Below are 23,578 nucleotides of genomic sequence, written 5' to 3'. Positions count from 1 at the left end.
AGGAGCCCAGGAAACTCCTGCCACACACTGTGTGGGCTGTTACTAGGTTAAGCCATAATTAAGTCCCCATCCCTCTCTCTTGCACGTATACATCACACAGATGCACACATACACACACACACAGGCACATGCCAGCTCCGTGTAAAAAAAGCAGGGCTGAAAGTGGGTTAATGTGTGTGTGTACCTCCTCTGACAAAGACCTGCGCCGGAGTTTGCACGTGCCAGCCAGGCCAGCCGAGACAGGATTTATTTAGGGAGCAGAGGGCTCACGCCTGAAGCCTGCTCATTCACAGCACAGGCAATTGCCGGCTCCTTCCAAACCAACCCCAGCTACGGTGATGATGAACTTCTCTTAAAACCCAGTTTATGTGCCGGCCTGTTTATTTGCATCACTCACTCGGGACAGACGTGGGATAATCACAGCGATAAGGTATGTGGGGCACCACATTCAACTGCCCAACAGATATACATCAACTACTTTTTAATCATGTTAAGAAGAGCATGAAACCTCCTATTGCGCAGGACTTCAGTTGTGCCGCAGAAAAACAGCCGAGTGCATTTTACATCTGCAGTTTTATTCTCGTACAAAAGGTTAAAGGCAAAGCTAGAAAAATTAACCTATTGGTACATGCTCACTGAATGCTTTTAAGACAAGATAGGGCAGTAAAGCTTCTATTGCTAAGAAGAACCAACAGAATGCTTTAAAGCTCATCCAGCATTCAATTTTTGTTTGTAAGTAACCCAATTTAAAGCATTTTTTCAGTCTTTAAAACCCTCTCGCCTTTCTGGAATGCTTCAAAAGGAAGATGACCTGAGGATGGTGTCTGCTCTCCAGAGGGACCAGACTGATGATCTGCATGAGGTGCAAAAATGGGCCACCGAGGAATGCCAAAACGAAACCCAACTGCCCAGCTGTGGCCTCCTGCTGATCATTAGACAAGGCAAGGCTGCACAGCACCCAGGGAGCGGCACCCTGCCATGTGCAAAAGCAGCGGTCACCTGATGGCCCCTCAGCTGTTCCCATACCCCAGTGGCTGTGGCACAGAAGGGCACCATATGGACTTGCCCCAAGCAGAGCCAGGAGCTGAGCCTCACGCATGGTGACTGGATGTCCCGCTCCAACTACCAGGCTGCACTTCCTCTTGGACAGGTAAGGCTACAGGCAGTGGGATACTGAACCCTCTTGGGATCCCTAGGGATCCCCCTGGGATGCAAGGGATCAGGGCTGGCCACCCTTCCCGAGGGACTGCTGGGGCAGTCACTATGGCTTTGCAGGGTTTGCTGCAGTCAGAGCTGCTCCCAGGGGCAGTGGGTGCCCTAGTCTTCAGGGATCGGGGTGTTGCAGTTCCCGTGGTAAATTTTGACCTCACCCTCGCACTGGAAGTACTGGTCAAACACGTCACTGTATCCATGGTCTCTCCACCACGTACAAAGCTGCCGGTTCCATGTGCAGTCAAGCACATGGAAGAGCTCTGGGTGCTCCATCCCCACCATGGTGAAGAAATCCTGGTCACCGAGGTGGCCCTTGAAGTGGTACTTCTCTGTCAGCTTCTGCACCATGGTGGGCTCCAGCAGCTGGTTGTAGAGCTTGGACTGCCTCATGGCTTCCAGGTTCAGGAGCAGGACGCCACTGTTGAAGCCGGGCAGCCCATCAGGAGGGGGGTCCCCCACTTTGGTTTGGGGATTCTCACGGCGATACTGCCAGAATGTGTGCCTGCAAAGGGAGGAAAAACAAGAAAAGGGGAGTCAAGGAGCGCAGCCCGAAGAGCAGCCACCTCAAGTCTGAGTAGGTCTGGATCACAGCACAGGATCTACCACCCACCCAAGGGATCTCGCAGTGCTTGTCTTCTGCTGGCTGGAGGCACCCAGCCTTCCAGAGCAGCCCAGTGCATCACGGGCTGCGTCTCTTTCCATCCCCCTGCACAGGATATTGCCCAGTCCTCAAGCCACTCTTCTTGCTCTCTCCTAAACCCCTTTTGTTTCTACCAGCATCGCTCTGGTGAGCCAACTGGACACAGGATTGCGTGACTGCTCACATGGCTGTGCGGGGAGATGAAACCACATCCCCAGTGCCTAGGGCGAACCTAGAAGTCCACCTAGAACCCAGAAGTGCCCCCACAGCTGGAACATGCCAGGAAAACATCCTGCAGTTAATGGGATCTTGGCAGCAGAGCTTGCAGTATCATTCCTATTATTATTTAATTATGGGGAAGCTCCGGATCAAAGACAGGCCCCAGTTTGAGGCTGTGCAAAATGAAGGCTTGAAATAAATCTGAGTGGCAGAAATATTTCTTCAAACTAAAAGCAAAAAAAGAAATCCAATGGCAACATCTCATTAGCTAAACAAGCACTGCCTTCAGCATTTGCAGCCCTAGGAAGGCTCAGCTGTAGCAGCTCTGGCAGACACAATCTTCACCAGCTAATTTCCAGCTGCCAAGGAGAAGAGAGCAGTACCAGGCTAGCAATATACAAAACTAACTCCAGAGAGTGATTCAAATGGGAGAAATTTAGACTACCTAAGCAAGAAGCCCCAAAATGTCTTCGGCTCCTTCCTCAGCCCTGGGGCAGTGAGCACACCCCACCATACACACACCAGCTGCTCCCACTTGCAGGAATTTAATTCATCCCATGCTATTACACAAGCAGCTGGGGTTGAATCCGTCCCAAAAAATCGCTCACATTCAGACTGGAAGTCTTCTGCCCCCAAGCAGCATCCTCTGCTCCAAAGCCGGGCAGCTGAGAGGTGGCTGAGCCTGCAGTTTGGAGGAGGGCAAGAGGGACCCGCGGCCCTCACCCCACCGTCTGACAGCACCCAGGAGTGCCCGCACTGTGCTCTCCTTCCAGCACTAACACTTAAGGCAAAGCTACAGCAGGTTTTTTTGCACCTTGCTGTGAAGGTGTTGGGGAGAAACACTGTTAGAAAGAGTAAGACAAGCCTGCCACTGGTTCCTCTCTGAATCTGTCAGACACCGACCAAAGTATCCGTGCACCTACAGGAAACAAGAATTTCTGGGTAGATGGCATGGATTTAGCACCCAAAGGTTTAAAGTGGTCCCATGCTTGGAAGCTGAAGCTGGGCTAATTCAGATGCAAGAAGACGCAGGGACATAAGCCCCCGGGACAGCTCCAGACTCATGGTGGGTACTCCCCCACTGCAAACATTTAAATTAAAATTTTTCTTGTAAGAAGCTGTGTTCAGCTCCAACAGGCACTTGCTCAGGGATACAGCTTGTGCAGAGATCAGACTATTAAATCCACCCTTCTGGCCTGTCATCTAGATCCCCTGGATCCTGAGAGGAGCCAGGACAGCACAGGACTGCTAAGAGCCTTGCCCAGGTGCCTTGCCCAGATGAGAGCAGCCAAGGCAAGAGCTGGGATTCAGCAGCCACCACAGAATTATCCCAGCAGAAAACATGGATCTATTAATAATGTCAACTGTGAGCACCTTTTTTATTTCCTGATCTGGAGAACCACGACCATCACACAGCATCACGTCCTTACAACCTTCCATTTAGATGCTTCAGATTCAAACCTCTGAAATTTCTCATTTCATCAAGGGTCTTTACACTGCTCCCTTTCGCCTGATCCAGGACGGAAAGGGTTTTTCCAGGTGCCAGTTTTCTATGGAAGGAAGACTCAGATTTTGAGCAGCCTTCTCCATGCCTCCTGGGGAAGGGGAGTGGAGGACTGGCTGCCTCATCGGAGCCTGCGGGCAGCAACGCTCCTTTGATCTAAAGGGCAAGGAAGGGATAAAAGGGCTCTGCCTCTGCAAAGAGCAGTTCTGTCTTGGGGACAGGCACCAGGCCACCACAAAGATGCTCATGAGAAAAGGAAGGCAAAGTGCTCTCCACGCAACATTAGAGGGAAGATCAACCTGCAGAAACAAGACCCAGCCTTGCACCGATCAGCCTCCCGAAGTGCTCATGTCCAGGGGTCTGAGCCGAGACTGGCTCAAGCCGACCTCTGCATACTCTGCTCTCTCTGCTTCTCCCTAGCAGTGCTCGGAAAACCATCCCCGTGCCCAAAAAATGATGCTGGAAGCTGGCAAGAGGGAGAGGGGGAGCAGTGCCGTGGAGAGAGGCATCTTTCCAGCTCCACAGCAGCGGAGCTGACTCCTTTCCCATTCTTACCTCCAAAAACACACTGCCCAAGCTAAGGGACAAGATTACAGCCCCTGCAAGCAGCTAAAATAGGAAAAGTGCAAGTGCCCAAGCCCTCGGCATCACCAGGCCGTGGCGGGGCGAAAACAGATCTGTATCAAATGACTCAATTTTCCAGCAACGCCATTCCCCGGTGGATTACGTGGTGACGGCTGATAACAAGAAGAGAGCAACGTGCCCTTTTCTGCAGGGAGAGGAGACAGACCGACAAGCAGCAATTGTTCAGCCCTTCCTCCCGGTGCTGGCGTGACAGAGCCATCCTCCCCGGCCCCGCGCAGGGACCGCAGGGGAGAGGGGCTGGGGGGGAGGGCAGGGCTGTCCCCGGGGAGCAATGCTGGGGCAAGATCCAGGATGTGACGAGCTGCAGGCGGCTCCGCAGCGCCGATGGCTCGGGAACCTGCTCGGAGCACTGCACCGCAGCCTTTCCAGTGCTGGGCTCGGGCCAACCAAGGGAAAGGTATTCTGGCAGGGCCGCTGGCAGCATCTGTTTAGCCTGGATTTTGCTTGGCTTTTGTCCTTCTAATGGAGGGTTTTGGCGCTGTCCTTCTGCAGGGGCCAGGACAGAGAAGAGCATGGTTGAAAGGCACCTCCACCCAGCTGGAAGTGGAAGGAGCGGTGGGTATGAGAGCATCATTTTCTTTGGAGGAGATGGGGTGAGGGAAGCACAGCAACCAGCCAAACAGCTAACCCAGCCTGCACCCCGCGCCACTCTGTCCTGCCCGACATTGCCCCTTGGCACCCACCTCAAATTTTGGCAAAACGGGGTGGGGGAAATCCCAGGGGCTTGATGAGCGTGTTGCCAGGATGCAGAGAGGGGGTGCTGGGGGTGCAGCCCCATCCCCCCCCCCGAGACAACCATTAAGGAATTGAACCCTGGTTGGATGCAATGGAAACGTCTCCCTGACCCAAACCCCTAGAGCAGCTGGGATCTCCCTTGGGACAGGCCGTTCAGGCAGGGCAGCATGCCACCAGCCTCGGCTCTGGGGTGCCCTCCTCCCTGTCCCCCCGGTAGCGGAAGCCGGGGCAGGAAGGCAGCCCGGAGATGCTGGCCACCGCAGGGATGCAACGGGCAGGAAGCGGTTAGCCGGGAGGAGGGGAGGAGAAAGGAAGAGGAGGCATTCTGGGCTTTTGTTAACAGCCCTGGCCCCTCTAGACAGGAGGGGAAAGAGTTGACCCCGGGCCCCCGACCCCGTAGCGGGGCGCGGGGGAGCCATGCGGGGCCGCTGCCGTGAGCGCCCGCCTGCAGCCCCGACGGGCTTTGCTTTGAGGAGCTGTTTATAAACAGAGCCGGCGTGTGCTAGGAAACATCTGGAGAAGAGCATTTCCAAGCATTCAAATGCCAGGCCCAGGCAGCCCAGATAAAAAAAACCCTGCTTCCACCACGACTTCCCTTGCTGGCCCGTGCAGGGCGCTCCGGCCGCACCTCCCCTGCCTCACAGGCCGGCGGTCAGGAGCCCCGGCTTGCAGAGCTGCCATCACACGCTTTAAAATGCCTCGCTAGGAATAGCTGCCAGGGGGAGAAGGGACTGCTCCACTATCAGCTGCATTTTGCAGCTTCTTCTCTTGCTTTCGTGCACAGCAAGGGGCAAATACTGGGTGCGGGGAAGACTTTGTCCAAACCCATGAACTTCCACTTGTTTACTTCAGTTCTGGGTTATGGGACAACCTCATGGGATGAGCTGGAAACTGCTGGTAAAGCAGCAGGGTGCCTTTGCGGGCAGGAAAGGCAGGGTGGAGGAGTCACTGCCAGCTGGGTGACAAACAGCAAGCCCGAAGTACTGGCCCCACAGGCAGCAGACTGGGCTTGTGTCCCTGTACCCACCTGAGATGGTCAAGAGGCTGCAACCCTGCCACATCAGCTGCACAGCAGCCGCTGGCCTTGTTGATGAGGATGTGGATTCTCTGTATGCGGCCACATCTCCAGAAATGTGGACAGCTTGCGGGATCCCCCCATGCAGCCAGGAACTGAGGAGCCAGGTCAAAAAGACATGAAGTGAAAGCAGATGCCAGGCCAGCACCAGGGTGGCTGCGGTCAGAGGATGCTCCCGGAAGGCTGATGCCACTGTGCACTGTGCACTGCACAAGCCTGAGCAGCGCGGTACCCGGGGAGGAAGGATGCATGGCCTCTCCCTCATCAAAGGGGGAAGTGAAGCCAACAGCCACGGGACAAACCCGCAAAAGTAAGGGGTCTGCAAGATTCTGAATGCAATAAACATCCCTGGGCCAGTAAACTCCTCACTGGAGCTCACTAGTTTGCTCCTGCCTCTTGCCAGCACTGGCAGAGTTTGGGCCAGCTGCCTGGGAGGGCAGGATGGCAGCAGCAGCAGTCCAGCGCCTCGAGGACACTCTTTGTCACTGAGTTACTCCTGTGGGGGCCAGGGGCTGGGGGGACCCTGAGCCCTATCCCCAGCCAGTTGGGCACAGGGTTCCTGGCGCAGAAGAGAAGCACGGGCTGCCGTCCCTCTCTGCACCACTCCAACAGCAGCCCTGACAGCCCGAACACCAACTAAAACAAGTGCACGCTCTTGCTACCTCTAAATATGCTTTTCAGTTCCTGAGCCAGAAAACAGACGGCTGGCGGCGTTATCCCAGGCTGCTGGCAAACACCGCTGTTCCTGTGCAATAAGCAACGAGGCGTGAGTGCGCTGCGCTCCTCCGCTCGGCGCTGCTGCCAGCACTCCCCTGGGGCGGGCAGGAGGACGTGGCGTGTGGCTGAGTCCTGCCGAGCAATATCTGGCTGAGCTGCCCATCTGCTGGTGCCCAGTACCTGGAGGGCCCCGGTGAGCCAGCGGAGGAGGCGGACGGGATGGGAGCCCCAGTGAGAAGTATGCAGCTTCCTGATGAGGACAGGGGGACATGTTTGAAATGGAGGGGGGGAGAGAGCAAACAGTGGGGGTAAATAATTGCAAAGACTTCTGGGGACAACAGATACAGGCTTAAAAGCAACCTGGCTCCCACAGCAGCCTGGAGGACCCCCTGACAGCAGCTTCATTCCCACCCGGAGGAGAGGGTGTGGAGGGTGGAGAGGGAAGAGTGATGGCATGGGGATGACGGTGTCATCCATCCAGAGGATGACGGTGGCTTTCCCCCCTAATCCTCAGCATGACGTAAAAGCACAGCCAAGAAACCTCCCTGCACCCTTCACCTCCTCTTGGCTAAACCTCACTGTGGCAAGCAGTTCCCACCTCCTTACCACCACTCTGTTTGACCAAGATTTACCCTCGGAAAAAAGCCATCTCCCCTTCCTTCAGCTTCCCCTGCCCTGCAAAAGGCATTGCTGCAGTGAAGATGGCTCCTTCCGAGTTTCTGCTGCAGCTGGAGGGAGGCAGCCGCCCTGGGGTTGCACCCAGAGCTGCATCCGACCCACGCTCCCCCTTCCCACCCCAACACTGCCAGACCTCAGCCAGGCGAGCTCAGCCTTGCTGCAGATGGAGGCTTTGCAACAAAGCGGCCCTTGTTGCTAATTGCTTATTTCCCATGTGCAAAAACCCCTTACGGAGCTGGGCGGCAGGTTCAGTACCAGCCTGGCCCCGAGCGCCTTAGCTGAGGCTGAGCAGCTTGCGTAACCCAGGAAATCCTGGCTCCGGGCTTCTTGGGAGCACCATGCACCCAGCGATGTGCAATGGCATCACCAACACAGGAGTATCCCGCACTCTGCAGGGGAAAAAGTCACCCTGGGGCAAAGCAACCCCAATTCCTAGGACAAACGGCAGGATGCATTGGTGTGCACACCAGGACTGCCTTACCCTCCTCCGATGGGTTCAGGGCGTGGGTCCAGCTCAGGCAGAACCTCCAGCCCTCCCCTGGAAAATGCTGACGAACCAACGGACTAAGGTCTTCAATGAAGCCATCAGTAATTCCTTAATAAACTTCTCACGTAATGCACAAATTATGTCTGTATAGCACAGGTCTCTACTAGAGCATGGTCTGCATGCCAAACTTTTAAAAGGCCTGTATTTGGAGCAGCAAATTGATTCTCGATGATTACACTGCTGCATGGACTTAGCAGTCCAAAAATGTGCACACTTAAATAGATGATTAGTAGCAACTTGGGAATGCAGCTCACAAGCGAAACCTTTCCTTGGGACATGAATTTTCAAGGCCAGCCCCCCCCCCCCCCCCCCCCCCCCAAATTTTCACACTCCACACCGGTGCTAAAATCACCCTCCGAATAGAGGTGGGACCGTAAATCACTCTGTCTGGGTCACATGGGTTTCCTTCCCTCTATAGATCAAATGCCTGTGGTGCAAGCGGCGGCGCAGAGCTATCGGCATCAGACCATCCGCTCATTCAGCGCTGGGGAAGGACGGGGGCAGCCCGTTCATGGGGGCAGCCCGTTCATGGGGGCACTCAAACACTGCAGGCCTAATTATTGCCAAAATGGCAGATTTCTGTAACAACTGTGAGCAGACACCGCCCTGGCAGCACTCTGCTGCCTGCCGGCCTCAGAGGTGCAGGCAGCCTCCGACAGGCGACCCTCGCCCCCCAACAGGGCTCTCAGGAACAGGGGAGATGTTCCCCCTTCAGAGATGTTCACCTGCTGCTGTGGGGAGGAGAAATAAAAGGCCTCTATCCCTCCATCCCCGTTCGGGAGTCCCGGCTGTAGGACGCTGTGCTGCCATGGGGGAGTCCCGACATGAAGGGGAGCCGCCACCGAGCTTCGGAGAGTGGGAGGGTGTTGAGGGAGCCCTTCCAGAGGATTGCCAGGAGCTTCCCCATGCAGCCCCAGCACTGCATCGCTCCAGAACACATCCCAGCTATGCAGCAAAGCCTCTCAACTTCCTGCTGCTTGTTTGTTTGTTTGATGATCTACCAGGGCAGGTACTCCAGCAACCCCCACAGTGTGCTTCCCGGAATGGGGAAACAGACCCAGAAACCCTGCTCACGACGGTTCTGCTAACACCGCTTTGCACAAAGCGGAGGAACTGATTTGCCCTCTGCAACCTCCCCACCGGACAGCAGGACGTCTTCCAACTCTGGTTACCAGAGAGGGTAGTCAGGACAGCCACAACAGCTGGAAAACCACAGGGTCCTCTAAAAAAGGCAGCTGTGTGGGTTTGCAAAGCGAAGCATCAGAGGGGAAAAGGCCAAAGAGACTGCTGGTGCAGACCCTGCAAGAAGCTGTGCTACTGGGCATGGAGAAACTGGTCCAGCAGCTCACAGAGCTGGCACCACAGTGCCATGGAAGAGGCAATGTAAATCTAACGGGGCAAACTGGGCTGCAATTCTCCAAATGCCCAAACAAGCAGGACTTTCCTGGTCTGCCAGGAAACATCAATTTCCTGCAGAACACCTGGGTTTGCCTCTTTTCCAAGACCATGAATCCAACCAAAGTGCTTTGGGATCATGGGCTCAGGGCAGGTGCAGAGGTTGGAGAATGAGCAGCGGGAGCTGCCTGTGGGGAGAGACAACCATGCTGGGAGTTCATGCCATGCAAACTGCACCGTAATCTCACCGCTAGAAAGAGCCTTTCTTGAAAGTTCTGTGACAAGCGCAGCAGCTCTGGAAGATGCCACCAGCGTGACAGCTACCTCTAGACACCGAAACTGAGACGTTCAGGAGCTGAAATTGAGAAGTTCAGGAGTTGAAGACAAGTGTAGGTACGGTAACTGATACATGCTCACCTGACACACACATCTGGACCGGGTGCTATGACCAATAAGAAAACACGTAGCACAGTCACAGCAAACTTCCCAGGCAGCCCTTGCAAACGAGGACCACCACCCATGCATGCCCTCTGCAAGACAGCAAAGTCCTCGGAGGGAAAGCTTGAACCCATGCTTGGAGAGTCCTGACTGCCTTACCCACACACAAGTGTCTTGGTTGTTGGAAAAAATAATGTTTGTAATGTCCAGTATCTCAAAAGGGATAGTTAATAGTATTAATATTATTAATAGTATTCATGCTAATCAATGCACAGTTGTGGTTGTCAGATCTTGTCAAATTTATTCACTGTGTTTAAATGATGTTTCAGGTTTGGTTGGTAAGGGGAATAAGAGCAGTGGGTCCTACATACTAATGATGTGCACAGACGTAAATAACAAAACCCTTTACCTTCTCAGATAATTTTTTATCAGAAAGTAATGCTGAATTCCTGAAATCAATTCTGCTGCCAGTTCCTTGCAGGTTCTGCTTGTTCTGTAATTTTGGCTGCTTCTTGGCAGCCATTGCCAAAGAATTCCTAGAACCATTCCCCCCATGTATTAAGCAGCAGCACTTGCCACAAATCAAGTCAAAGCCTTGAAATGGTTTAAAATCCAAAGTGCGCAGGGTCCGGCTTGCAGGACTGTGGGCAGGCAGCAGCGGTGTCACCATGCCTGGCAGGGCACAAGCAAGGCAAAGTCTCCTGCCTCCACTGACTGAGGAGCTTGGGAAACACAGAGCAGGTCGTGGCAGGCAGCTCCCTGCTCCCCCAGGACAAAAGCACTTGGAAAAGAGCAAAGTCTCCAAATCAGGGCAACCTGCCTGCATGAAGAGCCCAGGAAACCAGGTGAACTCAGGCAGGAGGACCTGCCTGCGGGAGATGGTTATCTCCAACTCCAGAAAGCTCCATCCCAGGCAACAGCCCACCTGCACTCTGCTATATCTTACAACTACCACCACCACTGTCTCAGCTGATACCCAGGGAATCCAGCTGCTCCTCCTTGCTCGCAGCTGTCAGCAGTACTTTGGGTTTTTTTTTAAATCCCAAGAGAAGGTACAGGATGTACCGTTTCAGCCCAGATGCACCGACAGCCCGGCCTGGCTGAGGATTCAGCATTAGCTTGCTCACAGCCCAGGATAACTCCGTTCCTCTTCCAAACATCTGACAAACTGACTTAGCACTGCTGTCACTGAGCTCCCAGCAAACATCTAGCACCGCAAGTGCCATGCCTCTGGGTCTGGAGGTTGCACAGGCTTGTTTCCACTCATTAATGGCCTTCTCAGGGTTATTTTACCAGCTCTCAAACAAACAAAACCCATGTGATGGAGCACACAGCACACCTACGGCAGCTCCCACATGATCACAAGCAGAAACAAAGCTTTTCCTTTCCACGAAATAATGTCCTGTTTGAGCCCTCCCTAGGATTTAGGCAGAAGCAAAGACGAATGGCCTTGCAGACATACGATGACTCAAGTGTTGGTCCTTTGTAGTCTGCAGCTGTCCCTTTGATGTAGATATCCTTTCCTGCAGGACAAACTTTTATCATTTCCAGCACTGGATTCCCAAGATGTCTCCAGCTTTTATTAGGTCCTTGTCACAGGGGACAGCAGTGAAGATCTCACCCAAGAGCAGAAATGGAGGCAGCAGCCACCCTTCCAGCCCCCGCTGCATGCACCCTCGGACCTGGGGAGGTCTGGGGCCTCTCCTGAGGTCTACCATCACAGGCAGCCACCAGGTACCTTCCTCCCAGCTGCAGCAAGAGGGTAAAAGCACCCATCTGAGGACCTATGGCTTAGATCCTCCCTGTTGCCAGCAGACCGCTCCCCTCCGACAAGACCTCCAGGGTGAGCGATGTGGGGGCAGCACTCAGGGCCCCAGGCACCGCCGGCACTGGCGGGCACCCAGAACCCACCGCCATGTCACAGTGCCAATAACAGCACCGGCACCATGCAGGAAGCAAGGAGGCCGGGATGGTCATGGGGATGGGAGCGGGAAGCACGGGGCGGCGCACTGGTCCGGGGTCAGCCTGAGGCTGCTAAGGGCAGCTGTGCAATCCATACAGCTGTCCTGCTTCCTCCTGCACGCCACCAGTGTGACTAGAGGGACCTATAATCAGGAAACTCGGTAAGAATAGAGTTTAAGCTCTGCCTTCTGCAATCAGAAAGTTTTCAGGACATTTTTGGGAGTGCCGCAGTGTTTCCCCACTCCATTCACCTCAGCTGCAAGGCTGCTTCGAAACGGGGAGGCTTCTCCCTTCGGCACCTCGCAGTGCTGAGCCGAGCCAGGCTGGCACAAAGGCCCCTGGGGAGGTCTAGGCTGCAGCAGCATCTGCATGCGGATGCCCTCACTGTGCCCCGATGGAGACATCCACTGTGTCCCCATGCAGCCTCTGCTGCTCATGCCTGGTCAGGAGGCTGACCCACAGCAAGCCGTGCTTCTCCTTCCCATCACTCAGACCCATCGCAGCCACGATGGCGGCTACACCGCTCCCCAGGCCAGGCACGCACCCCGTACACTCCCTGGGGACAGTGACTTTGCCTGCCAGCCTGGTAGCTGGCTTGCAGGCTGCATCTGCAATGCTTGCCTCCATGTTTCTTAGCAGAGCTAAGAGCACAGGAGGGCCTGGGTTTCTCAGTTTGGCCGGGATCTGGCATGGAAGGCCCAGGGCAACACAAATATTTATACAAAGCATCATCGCCCACCCTCTGTAGCCTGGTGAACAGGACACTGCCAGCACACCTGAGTAACTGAAATGCTGCAGGGGATGACAGGATTTTTAATTAAGGTTATGACTCTGCAGAAGCACTCCTTGCATGGAAAGCCTTTTGGACCAGGCAAACTTCAGATGCAGATTTTAATCTTTCCATCAAAATCATTCTCACTGAAGCAGGAGCTCAGGGTCTTGGCCATGGTGTGGATCCTGTGCAGGCAGACACATGAGCAGGCATATGTCAGTGCGGAGAAGAGGCTCTGCCTGCAGGCCAGCATGCAAACGTCAACCTGGCAGAAGGCATCCACTGCTGTCACAGAAAGCCCACAAGCGTCTAAGAGCCTAGTGCATAGTCCTGAGGGTCCCCAACAGCCCAGGCAGCGGGGGCAGCCCTTTGTGGGACGAAGCTCTACCTGTGACCCCATCCACAGAGGTGTTGACCATACCCCATGTCACATATTGAATCCAAAAGCTGCAGGAAGCAGAACATGTCTGACCCACAGACAGAGCACTGCTTCCTCCACTGCAGCTGGGGAGAAGCAAACCTGACGTCAATGGCTTCAGACCGACTCCTGCACCCACCATGAGCTCCTGCAACCTCCCCACTCAGCACCCAGGACCCCCTGCCAGCCTCTGCCCTGCGGGGCACGGGAGGTGGATCTGCAGGGTGATCCACGTAGAGCTTCAGCAGGAGCTACCGCTCTCCATAGGCCACTTCAACTCACCCTGAGGCACCCCAAAGGACAGGCCAGTCCCGGGCTGCGCAACAGTTAAAGCCCAGCATTTGCCTTGCAGGAGGGCCAGGAGATCCTGTTGCTCGGAGAAATGCATTTGTCCAAGACAAACAGCGGCCGGGCATTGTTTCAGCATGAGTCAAACAAGTGGAAACACTCCTGTGCCATCCTGTTTTGCTGTCTGGAGGTTTCCCCCTACCTTCAGGATGTGCAGGCAAGCTCCGGGACGTTTCCTATTTGCTGTTCTCTTACTCCTCTGTTTCCTGCAAGCGCCTGTGCCCAGCACTGCTCGGTGCACCAGCGCAACAGCCTGAGCTTTGTGCAGTCCCGGCCCGTGCCTGGGAAGTGCAGCCTACAGCCAGACAGGCAACAGGCAGCCAGTAGGAACAGCACTGCCTCCCAGAAAACAGTGCATCATTTACAAAATACACCGGTCTACACCCATTTACCTCCTTTGACGGGCCAAGTAGGTAACTAGGATCCAGCACAGCTAAGTGGATTGATCTCCATCCATCTTCCCCATTGCTATGGATATGGGAAGATGGCACCCAGTCCTTTCCCAGCCAGACCAGCTTACCCTGCCCTGAGAACACCAGCTCCATAAGCGAGCTCAGGAAAGCTCTGCTGACTCTCCCCAAGCTCTCTCACATTTTGCCCCATGCTGGATACTCTGCTTTTAAGGCCTTGGTGTTGAATGTTTGCTGGCGCAGCCATGGTTCACACCCACACAACTGCTAGCAAGGGTGCACCCACACTGCTGCAGAGTCCCAGCCCCAGCGCACAGCCCCAGACACCGTGTCCTGCTTGGAAAACACCTTCTGGTCTGCTGTGGGAGCAGGTTCCAGCATGCTGGCATCTCCTTCGGCTGCAAATCCAACCACATGACCTTGTTGCCTTTGCTGGGAATGCTTTGAGTACAAAGGAGCAATGCTGGGATAAATCCTCCTGGGCAGCACTGGTGTGGCACAGAGCTGCCTGAGGGTGGGAGGAAAACATGAATGGCAATGGAGAGACCCCACCATCGCCTTGTAACCCTCCTCCACGCCCACAGCCACCTTCCCATCTGATGCTTCAAGCCTGCACACGTGGCAAGTCACACGGCTGGAGCTGGCACCTCTTATTTCACACCTAGAATGCATTTTTATCTTGCTAAAAGTATAAAAATAGCGAAGATTTTTTTTTTTACAAAGACACTCAGGCTTCGTCAGCTCTCGTTTTCATCTGGAAACCCTTTTAGCAGCAAGGTGTGAGCCCTGCAGGGTGGAGGGCTCGGCGGGAGGGCAGGCTGGCGTTTGCACAGCTTGCCCCGCACCGGGTGATCTGGCGACAAGGATCAGGAACTTGTTTTCACATGACGATCAAAACAGCACAAGAAGAAAAGCACAACATAGCCCAAAGTGACCCAGAATGTCAAAACTGCAACAACAGAAAGTTCAGCCCAAAAATGCAGACTGTGAGGCTTGGCTTGTTTGTCCCCACTGCGGGCGGCAGGAAGGGGGAGAACACGGCTTCGGCTCGGGTCAGATATACAGTACTCAGCCCCGCAGTCCCATGCCTTGTCCCCTGCCGTGCCAGAGACCTCTCCCTCCAGTGGAGCACACCAAAGCTTAACTCGGTCCCCTCCAGGCACGCCCAGTCCCACAAACCACATCCAGGCAGTGGAACACTATCGCCACTCCCTAGCTATGTGTGGAAATAATGCAAAACTGATCCCTGCAGAGACAGAAACATGGGACGATTCCACCGTGGACTAACTGCAGGCAAACAAACGCTTAATTTATCCCGTTACAGGCTGCACTGCTAACAAACGGGATCTGCCCTGCTGGGGAGCGCTGACTGAGGCTCACAGTCCGATACAGTCTGACACGGCCCCGCGGCCACACTCAGCTGTCGCTGCTCTCTCCATCCTGCTTTAAGCTCTAACAATTGGATATGATTAACTGGGGCTGGATTTACCATTCTGGGCATAAAAATCCTGCCAGGACACCCAAAGCGGATACAGGAGCCTTCCACACTCCAAGCACGGTGCTGGCCTATGGAGACGAGACCTCAGCATCTGCGTTCCTCTGGTCCCAGCTCTCTCTGCCAAGAGCACAAGCCAGGAGGGGAGGTGACACTTCTGCCACAGGCACAGAGATATCTTTTTCCAGCCCAGGAACAGTGGTGACTTCTGCAGTTTAAGCAACCAGAAATGCTCTCGTGAGCATGTTCTCAGCTGGCTTGGGCTTCTAGGAAACAATCAGCGGTGATTAATGACCATCAATCCCCTGCTGGTGAACTTCTCTCTGTCTCCACCCTTGTCCCATCTGGATGCACATGCAGCAGGAATTGCTGCTCCAGATCTTTGCAGCTCAGTCTTTGCCCAAGAGTGCTGCAGGACATGTCTTAGGAGCTTCAGTTATTGATCTCACTACTAAGGCTTCCAGTAGGGAAGGAAAAGACATACAGAGCTCTTAAGCTTTTTTATCTTTCTCCAAGAACATTTCCATTAGGATTAGCAAACCTAGCCAAGCCATCTCAGATGCTCAAACTGTGCTCTCCTGAGAAGCCATTAAGGCATGCTGAGTTGATGATCTGATTCACCCTGCATTAAAATAAAACCTGAGGTTCATCCTTGGAACAATGCAGGCTAAACTAAACCAATTTCTTTAGGCACCAGCCTGGAAATATCTGTCTCCCTGAAGCCCACTGGTGTCCCGTGAGTGGGAAGAGCTGGGCCACCCCTCCGTGTGTGGCTCCCACCACTAGCTGCCACCACAGTTGGCACTGGCTGGTGGACCAAGGGTCTGAAGAGCAAGTGACCATGGGGCTATCCTCATCCTTGCAAGGCCAGGTCACCAACACAGTTGCCCACTCAGTCTTCCCTGGGTGAATATTTCTTCAGCAGAAGGTGCACTGACACTCCATGGACGCAGAACCTCACTGCTGCCCAAACTCAACCCCTACCCTCTGCAATATTCACAGCCAAAACCTCTGAGCCCCAACATACAAACTGATGCTCCAGAATGCAATCACAGCACCTCAGCAGGCATGGCTGGGCATACACACCTCTAGCAGATACGCTATAATCTCGGTATGGATTTTGGCACTGATGACCAGGAACTTGGCTCTGGAAGCCTTGTGATGGTGTGTGAGAGCAAGGAAACCACAGCGACACTGTACCCTTCGTTCATACCGACCTACAAGTTTCAGATTATGTCCCCCTGCAGGGATTAAAGCAGGCAGACTGCTTCCCCCTAGATTTTCTTCCAAAGACCAATCTGAGTTGAAGAGAAGACATACCAGCTGCCCGCTGCCCACCCCCTGCTCCCCACGGGGAGGGGGCTGTACCTGTACACTGGCTGCATTTCCCTGGCAATCCCGATGACTGCTCCCTTCGGGAAGTTGTCAAACTCATCAAACAGGTCTCGGATGTTGGTCTTGTACTTCAGGTCCAAGTCTACCTGGATGATCTGTGTTATTTCTGAAAACACAAAAAGTAAAAGTCAGCTATATAAGACAAAATTGTAACCAGTGATTACCAACGGTGACTTGATGAATTACACCCAACAAGGATTTGGAGCAATCAGCCCTGTGGGAAAGACTTGGCCAATTCAAGGCAAACGTAATCCAGCTGCAACCTCTACATAAAGCTACCAACCTTCAACCATCACGACAGCATCTACCACTGTGTATTTAGGCATGATTTACTTCAGAAACCATTTCTGGTGACCTCCTGCTTCTATCCACTCCCTCCTTCCTTCCAGAAGACTGGTTTTCCATATGACTGACAAAAGCAAGATGTAGCTTCAACCCAACCTCTCCCTTTCTGGAAGTGCAGGAGCAGCCACACAAAACCCCATTCTCACCTTCTGCTACCCACTTCTGGGAAAAGCTACCAACCCCACAAGCATTATCCAGCTCCAGCCCACGGAGCATCCATCCTTGGTTCAAAGTATCAAAGCAATTCCCATCATGAACAACATCAATAATTCAGTCAGCCACACGACACCCTCAGTAACACCCGCACAAGCTCATTAGCTGCTCGCAGCCTGACATGGGCTCCCCCGAGGGCAGAGGTTACAGCCCCCCGCCTGCACAGAACTGCTGTGGTCTGCGGCAGCCTGGAAAACTTTATTATTGCTGGTGGTTCTCTGTCAGAGACAAGGAGGGTCGTGCAGACATTGACGCATCGTCCAGTTGCAGCGGAAAAGTCGAGAGCAAGGAGAGGCTGGAGGACATAATTATCAAGGCCAGGCATGAGCTCGTTAATAGGGTCAGGCCCCTGCCTGCATTTGTCATAGTCTCCTCTGCAGCACATGAGACCAACTGATGGAGATACTGCTTGGGAGAGGGTGTAGGAGACGTGCCTCATCAAGACTGCTTGTCCCAGGCAGATCTGGGGATGTTGCACAGATTGCAGCAGGACAAGTGGAATGCAGCAAATACAAATGCTACAAGAGGTTGGACCATCGGATGGGTTTCCCCAGCCCCAAGCAAAGCCATGGTCATCTTCTGGCCGGCCAAGTTCAGCCCTACTCGGAGACTGCAAGCAGAGCAGAGCCATCCCCCATGGCATTATGTAATACCACCACTATTTATATGTGTTATAAAAGGCAAGAGCAAATTGGCCAGGTTGCTTAGCACTTGGCACTAATTGGCTTATAAAGACGGTGTCAACCTGTTTCGGTCCCACTCATCACGCACAGGTGCCGTTACAGCTTCCTGCAGGCTAGATGTGCGTGTCACCACCGCTTTCACAGCAATCAGCAAACAAGGCCCTCGGCCTTCCTCTTGCCCAGTACTTGCAGGCAGGAGGATGAGCCCAGCCTGCCCCCACCCTCCGCTGCCTGCACCCTCTCTGGCTACGGGCAGGGCTTCCCATCAGGCTGGCGTTTCTGCGGCGCTGCCCACGCTCCAGCCTGCACATCACCATGGTTCCTCACACCCTCGCCCCGCCATACTCAGGACAGGCCGCTGGCTACCCTGGGTCTGCTGAGAACAGGAGGCAATCACTCTGTTTTCAGCCCCCAAAGCCACCGTCAGGACTAGAGACCCGGGGATGCTGAGAGCAGCCAGGCACGGGCAGCTATCCTCCGGCACAGGAATGCAGCTTTGCTGTTTCACATGCATTCGTCACTTGGTGTTTGTATTTCAAGAAGACGCTGGGCTGTACAGCAGCTCTGAATTTTTTGCAGATCCTGCACTAATCCGGGACTCTTGGCAATTGGTCCTAACTACCACGCTGTCCTCATTTAAGAAGGAAAAAGCCTCGTGAGGTTAAGCAAGAAATGTACTGCTTACTCTGCGAAGCATCCAAGCAGAAGTATAAATCCAGGAGAAATAGTCTCTAAGCTACAACCCAGGCTGCATCTCAATTTTTTTTTTTTAACATCCATCACTCTCTATCTGCTAAAGGGAAAGGCCACACTCCCTTCAGCCGGCAGTATGGCAATCCCCAGGCCTACCTAGTATTTACCACCACCATAATCCTCTGTTTGCAAAGATTTAAAACCAAGGCGTAGTAATTCACTACAGGCTAAAGCAGGTCTTGACCTGAAAGCAACCTCCCTCAGCCTTCCTAACCGCCTTAGAAATTGCTAGTGCAACTCAAGCAGATGAATAGGCAGAACGGAGGATTTCTGCAACGAGGAAGGAGACATGTATTCCCAAATACCCCAGACCTCCCCAGTGGTCCATACCACAGCGATGCAAAACCCCAAATCCTTAACACTACTGCACTTGAGAATATCCAGACTAGTCACAAAACTCCAGGATGAGGAGACCCCGGACATACAGCACAAGCTCAGCCCAAGAGAAATAGCGGGGGGAGCCTGAGCCCGCCAAGGTGCTGCCGAGGACAGGGAGAGGGGCTGGGGTTCCCAGGAGGATCCCAGCACAGCTCACCCCAGTGCACATCTGCCTTCTGATGCTTCATCAGGTTTCAATTAAATCAATCGCAAGGCACGTCATCCGATTGTTCTCTAAAATTACAGATGAGCGCTAACTGCAATTAATCACAGCGGAGAATGAAAACCGAGCCTGGGGGAAGCTCCAATCCCAGACCTGCCTTCCCCAGCACCAGCACCCCGCACTGGTCCCACATTGTGCTGGCAAAGCCCCCCAGGAAAAACTCACTAATAAATTAGACGCAGTGAGCGCAAAGTACTTTTCCTTTTTTTTTTAAAGCAAGCATGAACTGCAACGCTGAGACAAAAATGAGCACGGGTGACATTAAGCACCACTTTGCCAGATGCAGCTTGTGCAGGTAGATTAATGGCCAAGATGATTTCTCTGCCTGCAACTGGCAAGGGGCCAGGCACTAATATTTATGATGTATCATGCTCTTTTGTCCTTTTACCAAGCGCTTTGTCCTGGCTGCCATGTGGCGGTGGAGGAATCACGTGCTCTCTTAGGCACAAACTGCTTGGAGGGGTCTAGCTGGAAATGCGGGAAAAGGCTGAGAGTGTTTTGCTCGGCAAGCGAGTTTTCTAACTTTGCTATACTGTATATTACTCTCGGCTCCGTTCAACTCTGGTTCTTCCAGCCACGGCACGTAAAGGGGAGTTACACCACTCAAACCGGAGATGATCTCCATTAGCAGTGACAGCTTTACGCCACAGGCTGGCCCCGTTTAACGCTCGTAATGTTTTACTGCAGCCTCGTACCAGCAGCTGCAGCAGGGCTGCTGTCCAGGCTCAGCTCAAACCCTCCCAGAGGAGAAAGACCAGCTTAAGGGATGCAGGACCCCGCAGCAGGGTCTGCGGTGCTGCAAACCAGGAGGGAAAGCCAGCACCAGTGCCCAAGCCACCTTGCACCGGGGCTCAGCTGCGCAAGAGAGGGAGAATCAAGGTTATCCCAGAGCAGAACTCCAGAGAGATGCCAGTGCAGATCCCCTCTCACGCGGGAGCTCCCTCCTTCCCCAAGAGCCTCAGCCCAGCAAGGGTGCACAGGCAGGCAGAGGTCACTTCCCTGTGCCCTGCTGCCCAGCATCCTCTGCCAGGACCCAGCAGAGCAATGCCAGCATGTGGGCAGGCACCGCGGATGCATGCCAAGGGGCTGGGTAGGTTGTCCGGATAGTCTGAGCGGTGCCCAGGAGCCCCTCTGGCAGGGGGCAGCTTCTGCAAGTCTGATGGCCCCTCCCAGGAGGAACCAACGCCACGGCCTGCCCCAAGGCGCAGCAGGAACAGAGCGGGACGGGAGCAAGCAGGCGTGCAGTGAGCCAGACCACCCCACCAACACGCGGCGCGAGCCTTGGGAGCAAATTGCTCTTCTCAGAAGAGTCAGGTGGGAGTGTGAGCAGCAGTGGGGGGCACAGGGAGGAGGAGCGCTGTTTTGCTCAGCCCAGCCAGGGCTCTGGGGATGCTGCACGGCAAGCAATCCCACAGCAGCTATTACCCCTCCAGCCCTTCTTGACCCGCAGCCACTGTTTGGAGCAGCCTACAGATGGGCAGCCTTGAGCCTGCCTGTAGGCTAGGCCTACTTTCCCCTGGCCTGAGTTGAGGGGATGGCCTGCAAGAGATTTAAACAGTAGATTTAAAACTGCAGGAAAGGGGATGGATGGAGGATCAGGATGACAGGAGATGCGAACACCTAAGCCTGCACGGAGCCTGGGGGAAGCTGCCAAGCACATAAGCCTGTGGGCACAACTCCCTTGGCTGCTCTAGGAATGCCAGCTGCTGGATGGAAACCCGATGGGAGCAAAGGAGATCTCCTACTTGGCTGTTTGCCTTTGCCTGCTCTAGCGCCTTTGCCACCACTGAGTTAGTACCTCTCCAGTGCTGCAGGCAGCCAGGGCAGAGGCAGGCAGCAGCAGCGTGCACTCCCAGTGGAACAGACGATGCTGACACCCTCCATGCGCAGTTGGGGCATCCACGGGTCCCCTAGTGATGGCCAAAACTAGTCTCTGCAGTACGACAAGCAATTTGAAAGGCTCCTACATGAGCTACGAATGTCCTGGATACCAGGCACCCCTGGGTGCAGGTGTGGGGAGCCCAGGGTAGTTCACCAACTGTGCATTGGGCTCTTAATAGTCAGACAAGACAGAAAAGCAAGACCCTGCAGCCCCACAGCCTGGTGTCTGCAGGCAGCACAGGCTGTTTTGCAGGCAAACTCATTTACGCTCATCCCAACAACTTTCTCTGTATGAGGGCTGCTACCCCGGCAAAGCCAAGCCCAGACGGCAGGTGCAGGGCTGGGGTGTAGGTGCTGGTCTCGGCTCCAAACTCTCTTTTTGTGTACAAACCACGCCAGGTCTGGGGCAGAGGCATGCCACCACCAGCAGCCACCATCACTCTGTGGAGAGGGGAAAGGAATAAAAATAGTAACAACTTGTGTCCAGGAACAAATAGCGAAATGGAGAGCTGCCATCACAATGCAAAGGGCAGAAGCTGTCCAGCAAATGGCATGGTCTTAATCACTGTTAATTGAGCAGTGTTTTAACAGCTCTAGACTAGGAGAAGCAAGAACTGAAGCCTCCTGGAGGTGGTGTAGCTCTCCAGCCCATCGACAGGCTTGTGTTGGCATGAGCTCAGTTCCCTCCTCAGAGTACAAAATCCTGCCTGCAGCTGGTCTGGCAGTGGAGACGCTGCAGGCAACTGTGGGATGGCAGGAGGGGACAGGCCACCACCCTGCCAGGCTGCACTGTGCCCAAACCTCAGACATGCTCCTGAGGCAGACGCCTGTCACCAACGCTGGTGGCGATTTGGCTCTGCTCCCACCATCCTCTGCACCAGGGTCTCTACCTGTCTCAGCAAACCTGCTTTTAAGGACCTAAGCACCATGCCAATGAGGAGAGATTCCTCCGACATAGATCAGATGGGAACACCCCGACCTCCCTACGCCTCGTTTGCATCACAGCAGCGACTTCTGGGGCCAGAGGCTGGCACCTTGTGCCCATGCAGAGCACAAGAGGTGAGATCAAGGAGGATGCGCCAGGATTGCCAACCACGCCTCGCGTACTGCGCGACCCAGGCACACCGCTTCGCCTTTCCCCATGGAGCCATCAGCAGCGAGTCCTGCAACACAAGGAGGCAGGAGACCCTTACATCCTTTGGAGACTGGACGGGGGGCAATGGCCTCGCAAGGGCAGGGCGATGGGCAGGGACAGACAGCTGCCAGATGCAGAGCAGCTCAGAGACCCTTCTGCAGGGACAGCAGTGGCTGCAGCCAGCACGGGTGACACCATGCAGCAAAGGGAGGGGAGTGTCCCCTGCTGACTGCAGCTCTGGGTGTCGTGGGGCTGCGGCTGGGGGTCTCAGGAAGGGACAGGGGGTAGCTGTGCATTTTGCCACTTGATTTGAACCGTCAGAAGGAAAAGGGCCGGGTGGCCCAGGCTCTCCAAGTTGGGGTCAGCGGGGCTGGAGGGCTCAGGTTATCGCTTTGAGTTTGGGTCTGACTACGGATGATTTTTTTTAGCCAGAAGGTATTTTAGCTGTCCCCATCACGACAGGGGGACATCCCCAGGAAAGCAGGAGCTGTGAAGGACCAGCAGTGACTTTCAGATCACTGCCCCAGGCAACAAACCTCCTGGACCAGGGCAGCAGCAGCCCCTGCTCCAGTGGGCAGCATGCCTGCCAGCACCAACACGCAGCTCTGCAAAGTTGCCCACGCTGGCTGCAAACCCAGGATCCTCCGCCCTTGCTGGCTCAGAGAGATGTGTGGCCAAGAAAAACACCACTCCCATGGCCAGCACCGAGGCTGCGCGTGGGCACAGGGTGGGCGACAGGCTCTGGAGGGTCCCTGTGCAACCCGGAGGGTGCTGCCCAGCAGAACCAGCCGGCCGCCCCCGAAAGCCTGAGCTGCAGCAGGGAGCAGAGCACGAGTGCAGCTGCGGTGCTGGGCGGTGATGCCAGCACAACGACAAGCCCAGCGTGGATACACATGGTTTATTTACACAAAGACGCAGGGTTCTCCATCCTACCCTTCGTCAGAGGCTCCCATGTTTGGCTCGCCCCCCTCCTGCTGCCGGCTGCCCCCGGCCACTCTCCCTTCTGCTGTCAGCAGGGCTTGCGAGCAGCTTCCTCTCCAGCTGTGTGCTCCCCCTGCCAGGCCTTATTTTCTCCACGGATAAAGTCTCCCCCTCTGCTTCCAGGATTAATCACCGCTGCCTGCACAGCTGACCCCAACAACACCGGAGAGCCTCGCCCAGAGGCAGGCAGCCAAGGCACGGGCAGGCATGCGCGCGTGCAAGCACAACACGCTCCACAGAGCTTGCTGCCAGTGTGCTGGCAACTGGGGGGGCTGCAGTGCCCCTTCCTAAGACCTGGTGCTGCTCCGGAGCCCACCCTCCCAAGATAAGATGATCCTACAAAGTCCTGCACCGACAGGGCTTGCAAAGGTGCAGACAGCT

General features: G+C 54.7%; 1 protein-coding gene across 1 annotated transcript in view; it reads right to left on the bottom strand.

The window, feature by feature from the left end:
- Window positions 1-510: 510 nt before the first annotated feature.
- XXYLT1 (xyloside xylosyltransferase 1) overlaps window positions 511-23,578 on the bottom strand; it is a 38,294-nt gene continuing 15,226 nt past the window's right edge. Inside the window, exons 3-4 of the mRNA XM_059822767.1 lie at window positions 16,579-16,711; window positions 511-1,714 (exon numbers count right to left, since the gene is read on the bottom strand). Coding sequence (XP_059678750.1) covers window positions 1,318-1,714; window positions 16,579-16,711 — 530 coding nt within the window. The 3' untranslated portion in view covers window positions 511-1,317. The remainder of the gene's footprint in view (window positions 1,715-16,578; window positions 16,712-23,578) is intronic.

Source organism: Gavia stellata, chromosome 11 (genome assembly GCF_030936135.1).
Source record: "Gavia stellata isolate bGavSte3 chromosome 11, bGavSte3.hap2, whole genome shotgun sequence".
Lineage (NCBI taxonomy): Eukaryota > Metazoa > Chordata > Aves > Gaviiformes > Gaviidae > Gavia > Gavia stellata.
The sequence above is the reverse complement of the archived record's forward strand: the minus strand, read 5'-3'. Positions and strand labels throughout refer to the sequence as shown.